The sequence below is a fragment of the Mixophyes fleayi genome, chromosome 2 (genome assembly GCF_038048845.1).
Source record: "Mixophyes fleayi isolate aMixFle1 chromosome 2, aMixFle1.hap1, whole genome shotgun sequence".
Classification (NCBI taxonomy): Eukaryota; Metazoa; Chordata; class Amphibia; order Anura; family Limnodynastidae; genus Mixophyes; species Mixophyes fleayi.
The window spans coordinates 285,339,068-285,363,509 of NC_134403.1; the positions used below are offsets into that span (position 1 = coordinate 285,339,068).

A 24,442-nucleotide genomic window follows, 5' to 3' on the forward strand; every position below is an offset into this window, starting at 1 on the left:
CTCAGTTTTATTTTACTATTGTTACTACATTTGTGAATCTTAGACTCTCACTTTAAATATACTTGGTCATCTGAACTTGCTTTTATCATAAGTTATTATATATCTATTGTATCATTTGCAGAGGCTTATGAAAATACACAATGATGATGGTCATTAACACTAGCTAGAAACTTTTACTATTTGAGAATTGACCTCTAAAGATATTACAGTTTTCTGCTCCTCATGTCTATATTATGTGGTTTTATAGGTGTATTCTACAATTAAATCCCTACAACTTTCATACATACACAAGAAGGAATCTTATATCTGCTGTATTATAATGTATAATAATAAATAATATTAATATTGGCTAATGTATTATTAATAATAATATGTAATGTACATTTGTAAATAACAATAGTGAGTAATTATTCATTTATAACTATAATAATAATATGTATTATAACGAGATTTATATTTAAATCATACCCAATAATATATACATATTTTAGCATCAAAACAAATGTTAAAAAAATATTGTATCTTTTATTCTTGATGATTGTAATTACTTCTTGTGACGAACTTTAATAAATAAAGTCTTTAAAAAAATAAAATATAGAGGGCGGTTGAGGAATATTATAAGCTTGTCTGAAGAGGTGGGTTTTCAGAGAATGTTTGAAGATTTGAAGCATTCTGCTATTTGTCCACATAGATTGCACATACTTGCCAACTCTTGCGGAATGTCCAGGAGACTCCTGAATTCCAGGTAGGTCTCCCGGGACAGCAAGCAATTCTCCCACATCCTGCCCACTTCCTAGTGAAATAGGCAGGATCTGAGCGTCAATGACCTGATTGGAGGGGAATAGTGTCATCTTAGAACCCCGCCCCCGATGACAGAATGTTGATTTCATCGCAGGGGGTCAAAGTGACTGGATTACCCACGAGCAGTCCCCTTCTGCCCTCCCACCACGCTATCCGGCATCTCAGAAGCTTAAAAAGAGAAGTTGGCAAGTATGAGATTGCAAAATAAGAGAATGTAAGCAAATGACTCTTCTTATCAATCTCTTGATACCCTCCTATAGCAAAGAACGTGCTACTTAAAAAACATAATTTAACAATATGATTAGTTCAATAAGTTTGTTTATTTAATGCTGCCAGATTTCTTTTAGGTACACTTTGTGCTTTTGCTATCAAGTTTTATAACAAAATTCTTTGAGCATTTTAAAACTTATAGAGCTTCCCTCATATTTAATTGTATTTATGAAGAAACAGAAATGAAAGTACACTCCAAAGTACATTCTAAATGCCGATACGTGCCATATTTTGGGTACAATCGCTCTGCACATATCCAGAACTGGACCATAGGCCAGTGAACACAGCAACTTCTAATTAATCTTTGAGCGCAAAGGACCCTTACTGCAGCCTACAATTTCATGGGCGGAACAGGGAGGGGACAGGCAGTATGATTTACACCAGGTTGGGTGTAAGTGTCGATTACTAGTGATGATAGCTGTGTACGCATGCTGGAACATGTGTTTGCAATCAGGAGCAACTGTTAAAATGCATATTATATACAGTAGATATTAATAACATGCTAATAATTGTATTTTATGGGGAAACAAAAATGGAGAAAAAATATTTTTTATGTTTTGTCATTAATGGCTATAGTACAGTTGACAATAATGGAATATTTATATTTTTCTGTGCGTTATTTGGGGACTTTTTTATTCCACATATATATTAGACATATCCTGCAATGTATTGTCTGTCAGAGCAGAGAGCACTTAGACCCATATTCAACAAGAGACATATCATCAGATCCAAGTTGAATATGGAAATGCGGATGCTTAATTTACAAGCTTTTAAAAAAAAATGCAATTTACGTTCGTTTTGCGTGCCTTAAAGAATCAGGACCACAATATTTTCTTCTAGTTGTTTTTTTTTGTGAATGACAAACTGTTTTATTTCTCAGTCCTGGATCTTTTCTATTTAGAAGACCACTAAACCCCAAAATATAAATGTTCACATATGAACCATGAATGTAGAATACCGTATATACTCGTGTATAAGCCGAGTTTTTCAGCATACTTTTGTATGCTGAAAAAGGGCACTCGGCTTATACACGGGTGAACTTACCTGGTGTCCGGTCCCTCGGCTGTCAACTTCTGCATATGCGCTCCAACAACAGGAAGTTCGGCATTTGGAACGCAAACTTGCGTTCCAAATGCCGAACTTCCTGTTGTTGGAACGCATAAGCGTTCCACTGCCGGGTAAGTGAAAAAAATTCTCTCTCTCTCTCTCTCTCTCTCTCTCTCTCTCTCTCTCTCTCTCTCTCTCTCTACATAATGAACAAACAATACAGCCACCATGTTCATACATTTATATCCCTACCCCTTATATACCCCCTTATTTAGGTTAGGTTGTACCCAATGATTTTATAATCATTTATTAATGTTCCTTGTCATAGATTGAGCCTATCATTTTTATTTAGGTTTTTAAATTAGCGCTCTTTTCCACCCTAGGCTTATACTCGAGTCAATAAGTTTTCCCAGTTTTATGTAGTAAAATTAGGTGCCTCGGCTTATATTCGGGTCGACTTATACTCGAGTATATACGGTACATTGTTTAGTGTTAACCTGACATTCCGCAGCAGATAAGTTAAAAAGTAAATTACTACATTCCCACACCACTGCACACCGCTGAAACTCATCCCACATATATATGAGATAGTGTCCTGATTGAGCTGATTCTGCAGGTATTTTAATTAATGTGTGTAAACCAAAGATTTGCAAAGATCTCACTCAACCTCTACCATACTCTCCTAATGTAGCAACCTGCTGCAGAGGAGTGAAATATTGTGGACATATTTTTTTACATATAAAGACTAAATAAGTCATAAAATATATAAGTAAATAAGTTGCTGTGTGTATATCATTAAGCTCAGTACAACATTTGTTATATATTAATATCAAATTGTGAATTTACTGGTTCTATAACTGATCATGTTAGGGTAGATGGGAAAATAAGGGAATGCATGTTGATATTTGTTACCAATTTAACCAAATGACAAAGCTTTATGAGTTTTTCAAGGTCAATTATTAACTTTGCTCATAGGTGGAAATTTGCACTAAACCTCTAGCAAACAATCAGTACCTAGCTTTTATCTGTCTAGAACAAGTTAGACAATGAAATCAAATGTCTGATTGGTTGTTTGTTTTAATGCAGTTTTACACGTATTAATCAATCACAATACAAAGATTCAGGGTAGCACAACTTTCATTCAAAACCATAAACTTTCAGACAGACTCTGTTAACTGGTGCATGAGTCCAATTCTGGTTGATGAAAAATTAAAATGCTGTTTTTTAAGCACTGACATTAATTGCGTAAGCACTGATACATAGTAATGGTTGGAGACTTATAAGCAATGATCATAGTCTGCAAAAGCGCTAGTGGTCTCTTTCAGCAGGATAATGCGGCCTGCCACACTGCAAAAATTGTTCAGGCATGGTTTGAGGAACATAACAAAAAGTGCAAGGTGTTGACCTAGTCTCCAAATTCCCCAGATCTCAATCCGATGGAGCATCTGTGCTGGAAAAACAAGTCTGAGCTATAGAGGCTCCACCTCATAACTTATAGGACTTATAGGATCTGCTGCTAAGTCTTGGTACCAGATACCACAAGACCCCTTGAGAGGTCTTGTGGAGATAATGCCTTGATGGGTAAGGGCTGTTTTGGTGGCAGGATGTGGACCTGCCCAATATTACACAATACACAATATTAGGTACAATATTAGGCATATTATTGGTTTTCATGTTGTGGCTGATCATTGTATGTATAAAGATGTAAATATTACGGTTTTAAAAACTGAGATAAAAGGGACACTTTCTAACATGTGTGGTAGGACAGTGCTAAGTTAAGATCATACTATTTATACTTAAACAGTTACTAAGCTAGGTCCTAAATACAGAGGTTACACTCACAACTTTGAGTAGACTATTGAACCTGCCAGTCTCATACCTACCTAATTCAAAGGAATCCACCAGGAATCTAACAGTTTTATTGTGATACACCTGGATGGCTTCGTAGCAAAGAGGCGTACCTGGCTGAATAGTTTGTCCAAGGTATGATGTGAGGGTCACCTTTTCAGCTAAGTAAACCCCACAACACCCAAGTCTCCTGGTCAATCTAAATAAATATTGTAATGGGGCCGTGTTTTTCTATCACATTAAGCCTGCACAAAAACTCTCAAGATCTATCTGGCATTTAGAATTCATATGTCACCTCAATGGAAACATGAAACACTGTGCTGGCACTCAATTATACAACATCTAAACAAAGTGTGTACTCTAGAAAGGCTGGGAGCACTGTTCATTGTCCCAGACAAACAAAACAAAAAAATATCGGGCACTACTGGCAGCGCAGGTATGGAGCCCTACTTGAACACATATAAGTGAGCCCATTCTGTGAGTTAAATACTATATTCAACAGATTGCTGATTGTGCTGGAACATCTGTTGACTGAATTACACTACTATACATTTATTTCACTCTAGGTGATGTTTATTTGGCAAATATATTCATTAACCACCTGAAGAATCATATACTTATGTCATGTAACCAACTACTGCAATTGATATACTGTATAATTATTATGTTATATTATTGATTAATATTTCTATATTCTGTTTTATTTTTTAAAAAGGCATAAGTGCTATTTCCAATTTTCCAATCATTACTGTGGAGCTCATTTACTAATATACAACAACAGATTTTCTATCAGCGCTTATTGCAGCTGATAAATGCTAGAAAATCAGTTATTGCCTCAATTTAGTAGTAAAATTTTGCTAGATACTCATCTTCCTGGCAATACTGGCTAGTAGCAGCAAAAGAAGTCTTATTGCCGCCCAGTCTTGGTGTATCTGTGCCTGTGTGACCCAGCGTTGCCAGTTCGCACATGAGCAGCATTAAATTGCTAAACAATATATAAAATATATATATAAAGAATAAAAATGGTACAGGCATTCCAATTTGAAAAAAATGCTTTATTTAAAATAGTGGAAAGAGGATTGTGGTGATCCATGTTCTTCTGCTTCGCATGGGGAAGCGTTATCATATTTGTCAATTTGACAGATAGCCCTTAATAGATAGGGAGAAGCCATATTTCCACCAAAAACACCCATTTTCACCAGAGATAGGGCTTGTCTATATTTAATAAATACACCTATGACTTTACCCTAAATGTGATAATGTATTCTGATGCTGATAAAATACTCCTCTCCTGCAATATGACCTTTGATTTATTGTGTAGCAGTCTAAAATTAAGATGAAGCAACTCAATTCCTTAGCTGACCACAAAATGTTGATGTACCGTATGTGTTTTAAAACAATTCACATTGTGAATGCTGCAAAAGGGTTATGTCAAATTTGCATATACAATTTGCAGAAGCCAGCGACCTATTCATCAAAATTCTTCTTATTGTGGTGATAATAAATAATCTTTCAGCAATTTATTTCTGTGGCAATAATTTGCGCATTGTTTTTATTTTTTAATGCACATATACAGCCAAAGTAGCTTTTTTTTAGGCTTCTTGGGGGCATATTCAATTGGCCACGTTACTGTTAAAAGTCATTACGGTAATAGTGCGCGTAATTACCGTTATTACGGTAGTTCTAACGCCGGCTTTCTGGCGAGCAGAAAGCCGTGTTAAAACTACCGTAATAACGGTAATAGTTTTAACTCGGCGGTACTTCGGGGGGAATTGAATTCCCCCTTAGTGTCCTGTTTATCTATCAATGTTTTTAGGGATCGCATAAAGGGCCCTATTAACTTGTTTCTGTTCAGGGCAGTGGAACAGTCTTATGTCACATAAAAGTAGTAACATCAGTGTTATCACAAGACTCTCAGCAAAATATAAAAAAGAAGTAAAAATAAAATAATGCAAGGATCTGCCAAGCTGACAGCAATACATTTTATTTACTCTTTCATGACTCTTCCATGAAAGAAGGGATCTGTCATATTCACCAGCAAAAATACCTTTGATAAATAGGCTCATTAAGTTATATAGAACATACTTTTTCTATATATTTGTCCAGGTATATAGTGTATGTTTTGTTCATAGAGGTGGTTCAGTTACTAGATAATGTTAAGGCTTCTTTCTTATCTCACAGTTGTTTTATCTAATAGTAGTCTCCTTCCTCATTATTGTTTGTATTTATTTAGTCTAGTTTTCTTCTCACTTCTCTTTTTACTAGATAGATAGATATCTAGTTAGATACTAGTTAGATATCTATTAATATCCAATTTGTTATTGTAATTTCAGTAACTGCCTGCAATATCATCATCATCACCATTTATTTATATAGCGCCACTAATTCCGCAGCGCTGAACAGAGAACTCATTCACATCAATCCCTGCCCGATTGGAGCTTACATCCTATATTCCCTAACAAACACACACACAGACTAGGGTCAATTTTATAGCAGCCAATTAACCTACCAATATGTTTTTGGATTGTGGAAGGAAACCAGAGCACCTGGAGGAAACCCACTCAAACACAGGGATAACATACAAACTCCACACAGATAAGGCCATGGTAAATATCTTGTCAATTATTTATAGCAACAGGACATCATCTATCCAGTCCAGTCCTGTTTTAAATATTACAGCCTTGAGATACAATGATATATTTGGCATAAAATTAAGGCCAGGGATAAATGTAGTTGTTTGTGCTTTGATCAATTTGCACAGACTGTGTGGTACAGATCGCAACTGAAAACTGGAGATTCCAGGAGATATGTCTCCCACTGCGCAACCCCCACCCTTGTAAATTGGCCTTAGCAACAGTATCCCAGTGGTGTGATGGTGGCTGCAAGAATGCCAACAAGGTTGCCCCACATCTCCACTTGTCATAAATTTGGCTTAGCCATTATGGTCCTTTGGGCCTTAGATGGAAGCTCCCATGTTGTCTTGCTGATAGTCTGGTACTGTATGTAAGGCTGCATGTGTTGTGTGTGTTTCAGTACAGTGTATTGGAAAATTATTTTGGTTTTATTTAGAGATTATTACAATAACATGCTGTATTTCAGAAATTTCTTCAATTTAGCCATTTTAGTTTTATCAAATGAACTTGCAGAAACAAACCTACTGGAGTAACTTTGTGTACATGTAGGTTTCTTACACATGCGTGCAGCTAAGTTGATACACTGAAAGTGGAGACAAGCAAAAGAATTGAGGCTTGCTCAGAACATGAATGTGTGTTAGCAGGGTTATGCCACCTCACTAACATTAACACAACAGGGATTCGCTTATTGAAACATTATTAGGGAACACTCTTAGAAATCAGTGCAATTTTCAACTTTGCCTTATACAGGTCTATATATTAAAGGGAGAAAGCCCAATCTCTGTCAAAAATAGAAGTTCTCACCAGAGGTAGGGCATCTCCCCATCTATGACAGGCTATTGCTGTGCTATCACCAATAGTAGCCGCTGCCCATGAAAAGATTTCACAGCTTTCTCTGGTAAAAGCTCCCTCAGGTAAAGCATGGGGTAGCCACTTAACAAGCATTGCAGAGGAACATGTACTGCCACAATCTTCATATCGCTATCTCAGTCTGAATGCTAGTAATTAATATTTTTTTATACATATTTTAAAATGTAATTTTTATTTTATTTTTATGAACTAGGTCATACATGATGTACCTAGCTCAGCGAAGCAGTTACACTGTTCTTACCATTGGTTATAGAAATTAGAGTTTCTAGCACTAAAGGTTGTTAATACACAGATAAAGTTGGTGAGAAAAAAAATACTTTTATTTTATCCCTTCTTCAGACCAATGAAGATCTTCACTCAAAATATTTAGTTTTACATAATATATGTGAAAAAAAGAAAAAAGGTACATAGAATAATATCATTATACCACATCAATCTCAATAAGTGTTGAAAATATATTGAAGTGGTTTTGTGATATAGAATTTTATCTAAATGAATACTCTTGTGAACCTGTTCCCCAATGGGAATTCACTTACAAAACATAAATAAAATGTGGGTCTTGTGTGAATATCTGTGTTCTTAATCCTTCTTTTCAAGGCATAAACAGTATTATGATCAATTTGTCGTCTTTTATAGATTCACATTTACAGCCATTAGTAATAAACACCCCGGCTTACATAAAGGACACCAGTGATGTACTCATGAAGCTATCAAAGATGGAATGGCAAAATAACTATGTTCTGGTAATAGCAGATGTTGCTGCATTACACACGATCATACAGCACGATAAAGGACTAAAAGCAATATAATATTTCTTACAACAAACAAATTGTTCCTTTGAGTTAACAAAAAACTTAGAGAGGGGATCTAGTTTATTCTGGAGAACAATTATTTTTATTTCAATTGAGGTTGCTACCTTCAGATAAAAGGAATGGTGATTGGACACCAGGTTTTCCCCAAGTTATGCCAATTTGCTTATGGTTTATTGTGAACATCAATTTCTAGGGCTTATAACCTCTTTAGACCAAACCTGGTGTCCTTGCACCATTATATTGACAATGTTTTATTTGTGTGGAGGGAAATTCTTTACACTCTTTCTATAAATATCTAAATACAAATGAATTTAGCATCAGATTCATATTTCCATCAGTACAGAAGCAGTAAACATTTTAGATCTAAATATTTATATTGATTAGGGACAGATGAATCTAAAGTTATAAAAATCCACAGATGTCAACTATTTGTTGAGAAACAGTGAATACCAAGAAAATTGACTGAGAAGCATGCCATACAGCCAATTATTGAAGATGAAGAAGAATTGTACTAACGAATCCAAAATTTTAGATCAATTAGATGGAATAAAATCTGAGTTTCAACAAAAGGGATACACAGAATATGAATTAGAACATGCTAAAAAGATGTGTTTGTCAGGATCTGCTTCCCTTCCTCTGCAGCATCATCAGGATGCTGCTTAATCTCGGCAGCTCCTGCCTCTGGGATTTATTGGACTTCATATTTGTGTTCATTGTATGTTTCTCCTGCAGTACACGTTATCTACCAGAGGTGCTGCTATTGTGCCTGTTTCTTCCTACTACTAGGATTTGCCTTGCTGCACTAATTAATCACCAGCACCTGATTGTCTCTCTATTTATACCTGCCACTCCCTGTATACCTTGCTGGTCATCGTTGTTGTTGTTGTATGCTACTGTGCTGTACCTTGCTGTGCTCCTGGTTCACCTGTTCCCTGGTATTTCTTCATACTACATGTTCACCTACATCAGCCATGTTCCTGGTATTTGCTTTCTGCATCTCCCTGGAATCCTTGTTCTATATATTGTGATTTCTGCATTGAAGTGTGACAGTATGACCAGCCCAAAAAACAGCTTTGGAGCCGTGTGTGTCACGGTTCCGCGTCACAATTCTGCGACAGGAGTGGTAAGGAACGGTAACCAGCGAGGAACTAATATAACTCCCAGTAAGGCGCGGAGTCTAACAAGGAGGATGTATTCGCCAGGGACCAGCCGCAAGGCGGTTTGGACTTAGCTGCACCCCCTTGCAGGTCGCAGCCCTTACTGGAAGCGACCGGTTGAGATAATAAGGAGATAAGCCACAAGAGTAGTAGGTTACTCACAAATAGCAGAGATATGTTGCAGGGTGTAGCCAGCAGGTTATGCAGGAACAGAGAAGTAGCGCTGTAGAGTGTCAGCTCTGCAGACGACTGCTTACCACTAGGGTGGTGACAGGAATACAATTCAGTAGTCAGCAGGTTACTCACGAATGGTGAAGATGAGTTGCAGGGTGTAGCCAGCAATTTATGCAGAAACAGAGAAGAGGCGCTGTAGAATGTCAGCTCTGCGGACGACTGTTTACCACTAAAGTGACGGCAAGAATCCTATTCAGAAGTCAGCAGGACTCACGAATGGTGATGACGAGTTGCAGGGTATAGCCAGCAGGTCATGCAGGTACAGGGAAGAAGCGCTATAGAGTGTCAGCTCTGCAGACAACTGTTTACCACTAGGGTGGCTGCAGGAAATACAATTCAGCAGTCAACAGGTTCACTGGAATTGAGGAACAGCAGTACAGCGAGTAGATAATCAGCGCTTTGGATGAGGAGTAGAACAGGAGCCAGGAACCCATGGAAGGCACATGAAGATAAGGCACTGAGAACAGGCAGGAGGTGCCTTTTAAACTTTGGAGCCAAAACTCCAACCAAGAGGGACAGAGTAATTGACAGATCGGGTCTGCGCATGCGCAGACCCGGAGAGATGGCGGCGCCCAGCCCGGACCGAGCGGACGGCAGGAGAAGGTAAGTAAGCCGGGGATTGGGTATATGGCCCGATTCCCTGGCGTGTGATAGTGTGAAAGATTCCGCTTCAGATTTTTTTCTTGCAATTGTTTTCTTTGGCTCTCTGCTGCAACATGTCTGCCTTAAAAATCACTGTACTATTATTATTATTATTATCATTTATTTGTTTGGCGCCACAAGGTATCCGCAGCGCCGCACACAGTACTAACAGTAGACTATACAGGGTGAAACCATACAGAACAATGAACAAAAAGTACCAATACTTCAGAAACTCCGGCTAGTCATATGCAGAAAAGACGAAGCGGAAGAACAGGTATGGAGACAGGAGGGGAGGGGGCCCTGCTCATACAAGCTTACATCCTAAGGGAGGGTAAACAGACCAGGCACAAGAGGATCCAGTTGAGGCAAGAGGAGAGAAGGGAGGACGAGCTAAAGGGAGGAGATGGAGGTTAAGTAGATGGTTGGTAGGCTTTGAGGAAGACAACTACCTCAGCTACAGACTCTACAAGTAAATATAATTTTATTATGATCTCAGCTAGTTCAGTTTTCTGCCTTACTTATGGACCCACTCAGGATAGATTTTGTTTCTCAGAATTCAAATAATTTTGATTTGCCTCAACCAACCTTCTCTGCTGCTGAATCAGTATAAACAACTTCTCTTAATAATGCTACTGCAAATTTACTGTTTAACAAGAACTATGGTGTAACAAAATCCAGGTTTACAAGTGGTCCACGCCCCTATCTGACTGAAGAGGAGCAGCGGCACAGAAGAACTAATAAATTATGCCTCTGCTGTGCCAGTAATATACATTTTTTACAAGACTGCCCTCTCTGCAGACCACGACAGCCTACAAAACTGTCTTCTGTATATTCCCCTCCTCAATTTGAATTTGTTTGCGCTTCACTTCCCATGCCCACATTACAGCCTGTTCTGCTCTCTGGGATGAGGCATAGCCCACCAGTTCCAGTTGCGTGTCCTGGGGTGCCAGTTCCAGTCACCTGTCTCGATGTGCCAGTTCCAGTTACCAGTCTCGAGGTGCCAGTTCCAGTCACCTGTCCTGAGGTGCCAGCTCCTGTCACCAGTCCTGAGGTACCAGCCTCTGCATCCAGTTCTGTGGTGCCAGCCTCTGCCTCTAGTTCCGAGGTGCCATCCAGTTCTGAGGTGCCAGTCTCTGTCTCTAGTTCCAAGGTGCCAGCCTCTGCCTCCAGTTCCGAGGTGCCATCCAGTTCTGGAGTGCCATCCTCTGCCTCCAGATCTGAGGCTCCTGCCTCTGCTTCCTGTTCCTAGTCTCCAGCCTCTGCCTCCGGTCCTGAGTCTCCAGCCTGTGCCTCCAGTTTCAAGCTGCCAACCTCTGTCTCCATTCCAGAGACATTGTCTGCTCCAGAGGGGATGCTGTCCTTAGAGTCGGTTCCAGAGAGATTGCTAATAGTTCAGCCCGAGTTGCCACTTAATACGGTTCAGCCAAGTTGCCACTTAATATGGTTCAGCCTGAGTTGCCATTTAATGCGGTTTAGCCCGAGTTGCCACTTAATATGGTTCAAACCGAGGTGACGTTCAATACAGTTCAGCCTGAGGTACACTTAGTGCTGTCCTGATGAAGTGAATTTCACCACCTCACAGATTCCCGTATCTTCCTGAGCAATTGTCTACAATGTGGAAATTGTGTGATCTCAGAGGAGGGTGCCCAGATCTTTGCAGAGAACAAGAAGGAGCTTTTCAAAGTTTTAAATCTCAATAAGAAATGTGACTCTTCACTTCATAGGCTGTTTGTGGCGTCCGTCAGTCCACAGGCCGTGCCTTATTTTTACATTAAGTTCCATCTGTCTGTTTGTGAGGCGGCCAGAAAGCTCTGTGGATTTCTCAAAAGCCTAGGCATCCATCATGTGTTTGACACAACCATTGCTGCAGATTTCATTATCCTTGAGACCCAGAAAAATTTTATTCAAAGGTTTAGATGGCGGACACAGGATGAACATGCCTTCCCCATGTTTGCATCAGCATGTCCTGAATGGGTGCAGTATGCTGAACGTGTTCTGGGTGATTCTGTGACTCCTCACATCTGCACCATAAAATCAACTCAGCAGATTATGGGGTCGTTAGTAAAGGGGTACTTAACGACACACAAGAACCTGACCCCTGACAAAATATTTAATCTCACTGTGGCTCCTTGCTATGACAGGAAGATGGAGGCCCTCAGGGAAGACTATTACACTGAGCTGCATAACTGCTTTGATGTTCACTGTGTGCTTACATTGGGAGAGGTGATGCAAATTATTGAGCAGATAAACATATCTTTCAAAGAAGTGGAAGAATGTCCTCTAGAGAATGTCTTTGGAGGAACAACTTGTGAATTTGTCCATCATGAAGGCACCAGCTCTGACGGGTATCTAGCACATGTGTTCCGTCATGCAGCCAAGGAATTGTTTGGCATGGATGTTTAGGAGATCACATACAAAACACTAAAAAACAAAAACTTATGCTTAGAATAGGATGGAGAGACTGTGCTGAGATTTGCAGCTGCATATGTATTCCGGAACATTCAGAACATGGTGTTCAAACTACACAAGGGAAAATTTCACTATCATTTTGTTCAAGTTTTAGCTTGTCCAGGGAGGTGCTTCAATGGAATAGGCCAGGCACAGACAGTTGACGGAAAACAAGAGCGGGCCTAGCTGCAGGAAATGGATACAATACCACCCTGCTGCCCACACTGCCTCCCTCCCCACAATGTCCCCCCTGCATCAGACTGCCCCCCCAAGCATCACATTGCCCCTCTAGCATCACACTGCCCCCCTCAGTATCACATTGCCCCCCCACAGCATCACATTGCCCCCCCCCCCTCGGCATCACACTGCCCCCCAGCATAACACTATCCCCCCAGCATCATATTGCCCCCAGCATCAAACTGTCCCCCCCAGCATCATACTGCCCTACCCTCAGCATCACACTGCTCCCCCAGCATCACATTGGCCCACCCCCAGCATCACATTGCTCCCACCCCCACATCACACCATTCTGTACTTACTTATCCACAGGTATCTCCTCTTCTGTATGCTGTTCCTGAGTCGGGTCAGTGAGGAGGAGGGAGAGGTAGCGGAGGAAGACACTGCGTCAATCCCAGGGTCTGTGCCTGCTACAGAAGAAAACCCAGCAGAGACTGTAGCAGCATTGGTGCAGGGATCCACTGTCTGCGCTGGAAGAGCCGGCAGTGTGACAGCTCATCTACTTTAGGCCCTGCGTCCATCACTACCCATACTTTCTCTTTTCAAGTTATGTTAGCTGCTCTCTCTCTCTCTGTTTAGCCTCTATTATATGCCCTGTGCTCCATCTTTCTCCTTTAGGCTCTTTAATTGCCCTGTGCTCAATCTTTTTTTTCATTATGGCCACTATTTACTATTATTTGATTATGTGCCAATATCAAAAAATTTCTGTTGCCGCTTATTGCATAAATATAAAATCTTGCTCACCACAATTTACTATTACAATTTTGTCAGGGCAGCTCCCAGCAATTCTCACTGGTAGTGGTAAAAATAGTTTTACCACTTCGTAAGACAGTCCTGCATGCATCTGAATCTAAATCAACTCATGTTCCAGAACACCATTTACCCAATGTACCAGAGAGAAGGTATATCTTTAAGATCCCCTGCACATCGGCAACCTTGTAGCCATTATATTGTGTGCTCTTCCCCCACAGTATTTATGTATCTCCTTGTCATCATGTACATATAATTGCAACAATCACAGGATTCTATGCTGTCGCCATTCTGAGCTGGTGACAGCAATAAGACGACAGGAGCAGTACTTGTACCACCGCTGTCCTTGTTAAACAGGCTCATGGGTAAGACATCACCACAAAAGCCTAGAGAAAACTATTGCTGGTGATATATGGTTATTATATTTTTACTGGAGAAAGAATTTTTCTTCCTTTCATAAATTGGGGCCTATATCCTACTACCAAAATGTCACCGCAAACCTCACTCCATCCCTATATATACACCTCCTAAAATAGCTGCGGAATTGACACTGATAAAATGCAGTCCCTAGCACTCCCTTGAGGCAAAGTCCGTGAAGAGGTAATACCGAATATGTGCATGAATAGATAATTTGAGCTACACATCCTATCTCTTTGCTCAGCATGGTGAAGCATGTTTTCAACACAAGAGTTGTTTGAGGTGAGTGCCTTATAAACCACTGCACACCACTAAAAAGGCCACAAAATAACAACAAAACTTTCTCAGTGGAAAGCAAACCAGGATATTACAAGTACACATGCAATTTCGGTGCACTTTGTTGTCATTTGTTCCACAGGACTCTAAATTCATGAAGAAGTGCATCAACAATGTGTATACTTCTTTGATTTGCTTTACATTTGTGTTGAATATACAGATCAGGAATTAACCTGTGCATGTACATTTGAAAGTATCAAAATTAGGGCCAACAAAATTGTAGTTTAATATATTATTTTTAAGGACCCAAAACAAGAGCATATTACCAAATTTAATTTATAAGCAACTTTTACATATTCAAGTAAAGGATGATTTCCTGCTTCTGGCTGGAAAATTTGAAAGATAACCATTGTCTTCTTTGCTGCCCTAAATGAGCTATGAATTTCCTTCCTCCCATGTAGAGAAGAAATTGAGCTACCTCAAAGGAGTAGGCAGCAGTAGATTACTATGGTGGCCTCACTTACTGGCGTCATCACGCCGCTATTTTCAAAGTCCCAGCGCCAATTATTATTTTGCTGGGTAGAATGGCTTCATTATAGGGCAGGGGTCATTTTTTGGCCAATTTTATAAATTGTTCTATGAAGAGAATAATGGGAGATTAATTGATCTCAGTGTGCAGAACATAGTGTGTGCAGAACATAGTGTGTGTTAAAAACTTTTCACTTGTTCTCAGCATGTACAATTTACCCCTCTCTCCACTTCCACTGGTAGTTGTGAATAGATTGTATTTTTCCTTCCTTGAGCAGTTCCCTCATTTAACTGATTTAAATATTTTTTAGGATATGAGATAAGTCTAGGAAGTGAAACATTTGTACTATATTAATAAGGATTCAACTAAGTGATCTCCTAAAGTAAATTATTGGATGTGAAACAATGCTGACTTGTATTTTGTTAATAAGGACCCCCCACATACATTTCTTACCCTCTATTCATCTTGTTTAACCTTCTTTAATTTAATGCCTATGACATCTTTTTTTTTAACTCCATCTGCCTTTAGAAGATCTGCATTCCTTGAAATAACTCCCATTTTTAAGGGACATGTGACTGTAACTCTGCTCCTTCTAAAAACATCATAACCGCAACTTCAACTGCTTTCAATATTCCTTAGGGATAATCTAATAAAGGGAGATTAAACAGCCAACCAGTGGGAGGCTAGAAGAATTCATTAGCAGGTCATCTGATTAGTGAAGATGTTCCTGGTAGCAAAACATTCCTTGTTGTTCAGAATGACTTGGGCGCTTGACGCACCAGAAAGACAAACAGTACGGGGTTAAAAATGATGCATATTGTGTTGCATATAAATGGCGGTAATTAAAACAAATGGACAGCAGTTAATTATTTAATTGAAACTGTCCATTTCAAGAATGTTTCTCATAGTTAGCTAGCAGGAGATGAGTTGTGTATAAACATTCTCAGGGGGCCTAACATATGAATGCTTACATATATAAACAACACAAGAAGATAAATGCCATTTGGCCCACCTTATGTCCTGCTCTACGGTGTAATGTGTATTAATTCCTTGGTCATCACAATTAAATTAATTAATTAGTATATAATAAAAAGCAATTAAACACTGGAATTAACATTATACAGTATAGGAGAGGTGGGCAACTTGTGGATGTCCATCTCTTATTGGATTATTACTTTATAAATCAGTCATCTTAAAAGTTTATTTAATCTACATTTTGTAATATAGTTTGATAGCAGCAATATCATTAATTTTTCTTGATATATTTTGTCATTCATCAAAACATTTTCTCAGTACACGGTTGATCAATCAGTTACAAAATGAGCATGCAGTGAAAGGATTTTAAAACAGAAGGTAGTCACATGCTCCCTGTTTTAAAAACAGCATTCACAAAACCAAAACTTGGCATTCAATTGTCACTAGAAATTACGGGAGGAGACAAGTAAATCTTGATAGGGCTATTTGGCTAACATTGAGTTTGAAACCATTGCATGTGTATGCATTTTTGTTACAGTGACAAGCTATTGTCCCCTTTTAGCTCACCTCAATTACTAGGAAATTATCATGAAAAACACAAAACCACTAACGCTAGGTAATGAGGTTTCCATATTTTCTGTAGGAACCAGCCTATTTACAGGAATGTTAGGTTAGGAAATCACAGCAGTTCGCCTTTGTTTGAGATGTCATTCCCATATTTAATTATAACACTTGGACTGTGCAGGAAGTATAGTTATGGCAATACTCTCCATGAGTGGATTGTTTTATTTGCTACTTTTTAATAGACCACAAGTATATTTTTGAATCCACACAATTTCATAAACCAAAAAAATCTAATTTAATACTTGTTGAGGTTAAACAGTCCAGAAAAATACATTGTGTATGCCTGACAGTTTATGTGAGTCTGTGTAACTTTAGATCAGTTGGTGGAGATAGAAAGACATTCCTACTGTTCAGTATAGCATTTTACAAGTCACACAACTTTAGAGAAGCCATGGAGGCCTGATTACGAATTATGAGGGTTTCTAATTCGCACTTTTTTCTAGAATTTATCTATCCAGCTACTTATTGATATTCTTCTGTCAGGACAGCACTTCTGAAAAAAAAAGTACTCTACAGTAGATAAATTGTGCATAAACATTCTATGATTTTTCTGGCATTGTTGCTTTGATAAATTATCCCGTTATGATGAAACAGCCATTTCCACAGGATTTTGGGCAAAAATATGCTTTATAAATAGGCCCCATGGTCTACGCCCTCTAGCAGTTCAGAAATGTACTATAAATAATACAAAAATGCTACTCTTGAGTTTTTCTTCAGAAACCTTTATATGTTGTTATTTTACAAGTGCCATTCTGTACAACCACAATGCAGACATAATTGGGTGGGGCATTGATTAAGTGATTCAAGCCATCAGATTCTTTCTCCGCTGTGTGAGTATGTGATTTGTACCGTGTAGTGGTGGGTGAGAACTGGTTATACAAATTGTGCTATCATGATCCCTGCTACGTGATGATGCAAATTCAGTCATTGTGCAGTTGGGGGAGGGGGGGCAGGGCCATAATGACGAGAATTGTGGGACATTAGCCCTCTAGGCGCCCGCATGTACACGTTACATATACACATACATTCATTATGTAATACATATTTGCATTCTTATATATTAATCATTTATTTTCCTACATTTGTGCACAGCGCTGCAAGTTAACAATTTTGACGCCACAGCATTGGGCATAATCTTTGCTGTGGTGGGCATTTTCTGTTATTATAAAGGTATATACAATGGTTAATATTTTTAGAATAATTATACATTTATATAACATATTATATTTATTCAATATTTCAAAGCAAGATGCAAAGCAGGGTGTACACTTACTATGCATCTGTGGTGATTTTATGCGTGTTTTGAATGTATGTTCTGCACATATGAAGATTGTAAGTTGTGTTTCTAGAAAATGTTAAGGTGAAATCCCTCCTCATGAAAATGATCTGCTTGTGTGTTGCCTTATAAAGAATATAATAATACAGCATCACTATAATTAAAAAGAACAAGCATTTGCTAATAGCTTATCATTACATTCTGTAAAAATATTACGATGGTAAGAAAAGGGTTTAACAAAACATGATAATGTGTGTTGTTTTTAAGACACATTACCACTTCCTTCATTCTCCTGTTTCTCAAGCCAGAATTCCAAATCTTCTTGGCACATATACAAAAATGTGTCTTTGGCTCATGATCTGGAAGATTTTTTACAGACTTTTAGTATAATTGCAAAACTGTATTTTTAATGAATATCAACAGCCCCCACACTAAGGCAGCAGCAACAAACCCACAGTGATTAACTTAGGAGGATTCCTAATTAGGCTTAACTTATACTAAGGGCAACAGTTCTAACAAGTCGCAATGTACAATTACACCGAATGTAAAATGACATCCCTTAAATAGTATGGTGTCAGTAAAAAGAAAAAATTTAGAATTTTGTATAAATTTATTATTTGATCCTCTGAGTTTGATTTATGTCATTAGAAAATGTTTAACCAACAAATAGACCAGTCACAGATAGGACAATGCACAGGAAAAAGCTGCTCTAATCCATAGCAGCCAATCAGATACTTTGATTTCCTAAACTGTACTAAAACAGTGATCACTCAAATCTGATTAGTTACTGTTGGTAACTTCATTTTTTTCTGTGCATCAAACTACTGGTATGTAGAGAGCAATAATTACAGCTACTAGCTTTTGCATTGTAATATACCAGTTGTGCCATTTTACTTAAGCTTTGTTTTCCTGGGCATTATGTAATTTGTTATATCTTAATAATCACAATGATAAGTCTTGACACAATTTCACGTTGAGGTGATGACACAATACACTTCTCACTTACCATGGGCATAATTTACTACTAGTGCAAAAGTACACCCATAGCAACAATCAACAATTATCTTTAATTAATTTGATGTAGACAAGGGAGTCATATTTCAGTTTGCTACAGATTTTTATTTGCACTTTGTAAGTAAATGTGTGCTGTCTTTAAGTCATTGAGGGGCATATTCAATTGTATGAATACCCCGCCATGTAAAAACTACTACCATTATTATGGTAGTAGTTAGCTGGATTTCAGCTCGCGGCTCAGCGAGAAAACTACCGCAATAACGGTTTTTCCACGCACGGAGCGAGAGATTTTCGGCGTTTCCGACAACAATTGAATATGCCCCTAAGAATCATTTTTGAAAATACAAAACCGTGGACATGCTATACAATTCCCTCTTGTTGTGACATTTCTTGTTTAGTTTTAAGCAAATGCACCCAATGTTATGCACATAGAGTTTGAACAAGAATATGGTGGGGTTGAAAACTTTTGCTTGTTCTGATTGGAGGAGCTGGGTCACGGGAAATGGCAGCTGTGTGAGCTAGGTACACTTGTGAGCCTGATATTCTGTCCAAATACAACAATGATATTTTGTTATACGGGACAAGATACAGCTTTTAAGTTAGATTCAAGAGGTGGAAAAGATGTATTTAGGGGGTGTTCCATGTTTTATCATTTTTTCTCCCTCAATCTTGGAGGTAAGATATCCAGGTTTTAGCCTACATTTTCAATTTGAAAATGTATTGCACTCCCACATATTTTACTGTTCATAAATTTCTTTTAGTGAGTTAAAGAGAGATTCATCTATTGCTTATTCAAGATCCAATATTTTTTCAGTTAACCTTCATGAAGAAAATAGTTGCCTTGATAAAGTGACTAGCGAATTAGCAATCAGTTGTAAGTAATGTAGATATCAAGTGCCCAATACTTTGAACTGTGTGTCATGCTTTATTCATAACGGTAATTGTGTAATTGGTACGTAACTGTGTCTTGCACTATGTGCAACTGTCACATTCTGTTTGATAAGGGATATGCAATATTAAGAATTTAAGCTTTTGGATCAATCAAAAGGAATAAAATGTTACATTTTTTTAACCTTACCATTTGATTCCATAAATATCTATTCACACGTGTGAGTTCATTTGATTTGTGATCAGGTGAACTAGTGAGGGTAAAATTGTTAGATATAGGAGTCAAGGGATGGGTTATATATTTGTTGTTGATTTTTGATTTGTTGTTGCTTTTTGGAATTTGTGCTAAAACACTAATCAAACTTTAAGGCTGCTTAAACATGATATCACACTGGCTCTATCTTCCATATGGTGGTCAATGCACAGACCTGCTAACAATCAGGATCATTAATCTAAATTAAAGCCCATACAGTACACACGAGAGTTAGTAGTAAACTCACATTTTTTTGTCTTTATTTATCATGTTTTCACTAGAAACCGTTTAGACATAACTGCAGACTATTTTGCACCTCACATTTCTTCTGTGGACATGCCAAAGTAATCTTGTTTATTTATTGACCTTTTCTTATATTAGTTGTGTCATGTGAAATTGGTTAATTTATTTTGCAAGTTATATTTATTTATGTATGCCATTCTTTTATTTATAATTCTGCTACTAGAAAGTTCCAAAATACAAAAAAGAAAATAACAAGTAAATAATTGCTGCTGTACAGTGACAATATTATACACACAGACATGATTGCCAAGTGTCTGTTCTTACAGTCACTGTAAGGAGCACTGATATACAGGGTAATAAGGAGAGGGAGCATCAGCAAAAGCAGTCATTTCAAAAAAGGGGGTTTAGTACATTTATGCACCAAATTATGAAAAAAATACCTTATTAAAAAAACCCTAAGCCCCAAACATTCTTCATAAAAGGTTCCATACAGTGGCGGACCTACCTACACACTGGTTGCCATGTGGTCTGGAAGTAACGAGGGCCCAGTGATGCTCATCTATCCATATACAGAAGCCCCTGCTACTCTCTTCTAACCATGCTTGTGGCCAGATGAAAGGGCAGTGAAATCCCCAATGGGGCTTTGCTGCCGTGTCCGGGTACTGTTCTTACACCCCTGGTTTCATACATATAAATAAACATGTGCAGAGTTTAGGCATTGGTAATAATGAATAATCTTCCTATATTTGGAATAAGTTCTCAAGCTACAGTAGTCTAATTTCATTCTATTTCTTTTCAGGATTTCTCTGCAGAAAACTGTCAGCAATAGGTGTTAATGAGACAGTGGGAAGGACTGGACCAAACCATGGCAAACAGCTATGTAACAGTTACTGATGCATACTGTCTTGCAGAACCTCTACCGTATTATGGTGAGTTAAAGGAGAATGATATCAAACATGGAAAATATTAACTAAAAAGCTTTTATCCAATTATTATCCTTGAATGGGCTAAATAAATGTCCAGCATTTCCCTTCTCTTCATTCAAGTCATCTCGGCTATGGCCAGAGAGAATTGTGACTATATAGAATAAGACATGTAGCAGGCTCCCACAGTATGTACACTGGGGGCCTCATTTAGAGTCGGACGCAATGTGCGTCTAAGACATACATGCAAGAGCAGGAATGGGAGGGTGCTGCAGCTTGCTAGGGTATTACGAGTGACATGCAACCCCAGTTGCATTCCACTCCTTGCATCACCTAATTCCTGCCACACTTTTTCAGTCTTTTTTGTCGTGTGCCGTCTGCGTCTTGATCCGTCTAGGGTTGTGTTTGCGGGAAGACGCCCATAGTATCTAAATTATTCACAGTCACGCCTACATAACTCCATGTTCCACCTTTTCCCTCGTACTGAGATGCAAGCTGTCGCAAGTGTACACTGCGTCTGAAAAGTCGACGGAACTGATGCAGAGGAAATGTGCACAATGCGCTTGAAATGGACTTTGCGTACTACTCTGAATGAGACCCTGGGTGTCAAAACAGCCAACTTGATTCCCCAGTGACTAGGATAACAATTAGTAAGTACATCTTACTTTAAGTTACAAAAAATTATAAACTTATCTTCATATATTGACCAACTAACAGGACAGAATGAGCTACTTGTACAGTAGTTTATCATTATAAATGACCACTGATACCATAAAACAGCAAATATGTATTTTAGCTCTATTAATATGTTTAATGTGAATAAACTATATAGATATACTTTTTGTGTGCATCATTATTTGTTGCTTCCTGTGGAATGTACTTACACAGGCTTTATCCATTTTATATGCATATTTTAAAGACAGATAAAAAATAAAACAGGCTTGTGTGGTCTGGAAAAAATCATGTTCCACGTATAAAGTTCATGGTGTAGTAAAAATTGTTATAGCTTCCTAAGAAATGTTTTTCCTCACATTTTGCTGCAATTTAGCTTTTTGGGACACAATATAAAACTGTTAACTCATTTGAAACATCACATAACATATTGTAATAAGAAAAGCAAAACCTTTGTAAATATTAGCAGTCCACAATAACACACCTAAACCAAATGTCCTAACTTTCTTCATAATTCGTGAATCTACATTCACATACAGACATAAAAATAGGCAATAAGCAATAGCCATCAATATAGCAAAAGCCAAATTCATAGTCACCATAGCTGTTACTATCTACTATATACAAGGTGTGCTTTAAATTATGGTAAATTTGTCAGTTGTACTAGTGCTTACAATGTTAGTAGAGCGCAAACACTTGCCTAAAATCGGAACTCATTACCCACTAGCGGTGTTACGCGCTCTTAAGAGTGGTGCGGATTTCCAAACATGGTCTACTCCATTCAGTTCTTGAAAGCAATGAGGTCAATCAAGTAACCTCCATTGACGTTCTAAACGGAACAACCACATGTCCGAAATATTTTAAATTGACACACTGTTTCACTGGCATTTGAACTAGCGTTGTTCAAATGCAAATGAGTAACTGGCCTAAACATTATATATAAACCATTTATACCATACATGCCAACTCTCCCGGAAAGTCCGGGAAACTCCCAAAATTCGGGTCAGTCTCCCGGGCTCCCGCGAGAGCTGGCATTTCTCCTGCATCCCGGAATTCACCAAGAATCGCGTCGTTTGACGCGATTCTCTGTGAATCACGCCATTTTGGAGGGCGGGAGGGGGTGGGGCGAGGCAATTTGCGGCATTTTGGCCCTGCCCCCGCGACGAGAATGACGTTATCATGGGGGGCGGGACCAAAATGACGCAATTTTGTCCCGCCCCACCCCCTCCCGCATTCCAGTCACGCCCCCTCTCCCGGAACCAAGTTTGCAGGAGTAGGCAAGTATGATTTATACTTGGGCCATAAACTTTTCAAACGTCCCATTTGTGAGCCGTTTCTGATAGGGAACAGTTGTCAATATGTATGATTTAATTACTTAATTAGTCTTACCATAATACATTAATAAATACCATAGTATAAGATATAAAGAATTATCATACCATTAAGAAACACCATAATTAGCACAACTATATTGTGCTTTAAAAAGCTCCTGAAATATTTGTGAATGTTATCACTAGTCTTTATACAAAGTAATGTACGTTAATACCAGATCTTTTTTTGTGAAGCCATCATCTTAAAATTATTTGCATGAGTTAATCAAACTGAAATTAACAATATTCTATGTTAATTTATTGCATTACTAGATGGAGTCAATCAATTTTTGAACGTATTCAATGTTTGAAGACTGGCAACAATGATTGATAGAAAGTAGTGGGTGGGTGTCTGTCCATCAGCTAAAGCATTGCATTGCCAAATTGTTCCATGTTTGTTTTCACAGATGTCCTGCCAGAGCACATTAATTATCAACTCCCAGATTCAGACTTCCAGGCGACTCCATATTGTCAGTATACAAATGTGCCTTATTCCCCTGTGTTGCAATCCCCAACATCACAATGCCACTACAGTGCATACAGTCTGGAAAGTACATATAGTGATGGGCAGTATGTCCTGAGCACGTGTGATCTGAGTAAACAACCCGCCACCATGACTCATAGCGTAGAGGAGATATACCCTACAATGAAGAGGCCCAGGATTAGTTCATCCATCCGGATGAAAGGGCATGAAGAACTTTGTGTCGTGTGTGGAGATAAGGCATCTGGATATCACTACAATGCACTTACCTGTGAAGGGTGCAAAGGTGAGCAATTGGCCATTCGGTATACAGGAAAGAAAATACTGTTTTACCTATTCACAGCAACATGTATTAAATGAAACATCAATGCAAACATTCAGATATAGAGAAATTAAAGTGATTTTAAAGCATCATTTTAAGGGACATTAACCTTATATTTTATTGACCATTATATATGCGTAATATAAATATAAGGATTGACTATATAAAATTAGTCGTGTTATATGTATTTAACTAGTTTCTATAATAGTTCTAGTAGGTCTGCTTCCAGAGCTCACTATAAAGTACAGTTCCATTACTTGGTTTCACTTCCCCAGAATCCCATTTAGTCTTCTCAATACAGTTCTATCAATCTAAGTGAGGTATAGTAATCATTTTACACTACAATAGCTTGGGTGTATTGCCTAGTGGCAAGGGATATGTGTGACATGGCTTGGGGTTAGATATGATGTCACTGGGGGTATGACCACCA

The 24,442-nt window shown here is 38.4% G+C and overlaps 1 protein-coding gene and 1 pseudogene across 3 annotated transcripts in view; both read left to right on the forward strand.

Annotated features, from left to right (window-relative positions):
• LOC142139054 (bile acid receptor-like) overlaps positions 1-24,442 on the forward strand; it is an 88,069-nt gene that overhangs the window by 23,550 nt on the left and 40,077 nt on the right. For all 3 annotated transcript variants that reach the window (XM_075196310.1, XM_075196311.1, XM_075196312.1), the window contains exons 2-3: positions 21,044-21,173; positions 23,617-23,976. In XM_075196310.1, coding sequence (XP_075052411.1) covers positions 21,080-21,173; positions 23,617-23,976 — 454 coding nt within the window. In that variant the 5' untranslated portion in view covers positions 21,044-21,079. The remainder of the gene's footprint in view (positions 1-21,043; positions 21,174-23,616; positions 23,977-24,442) is intronic.
• On the forward strand, positions 10,235-13,507 carry LOC142139943 (nuclear prelamin A recognition factor-like; annotated as a pseudogene).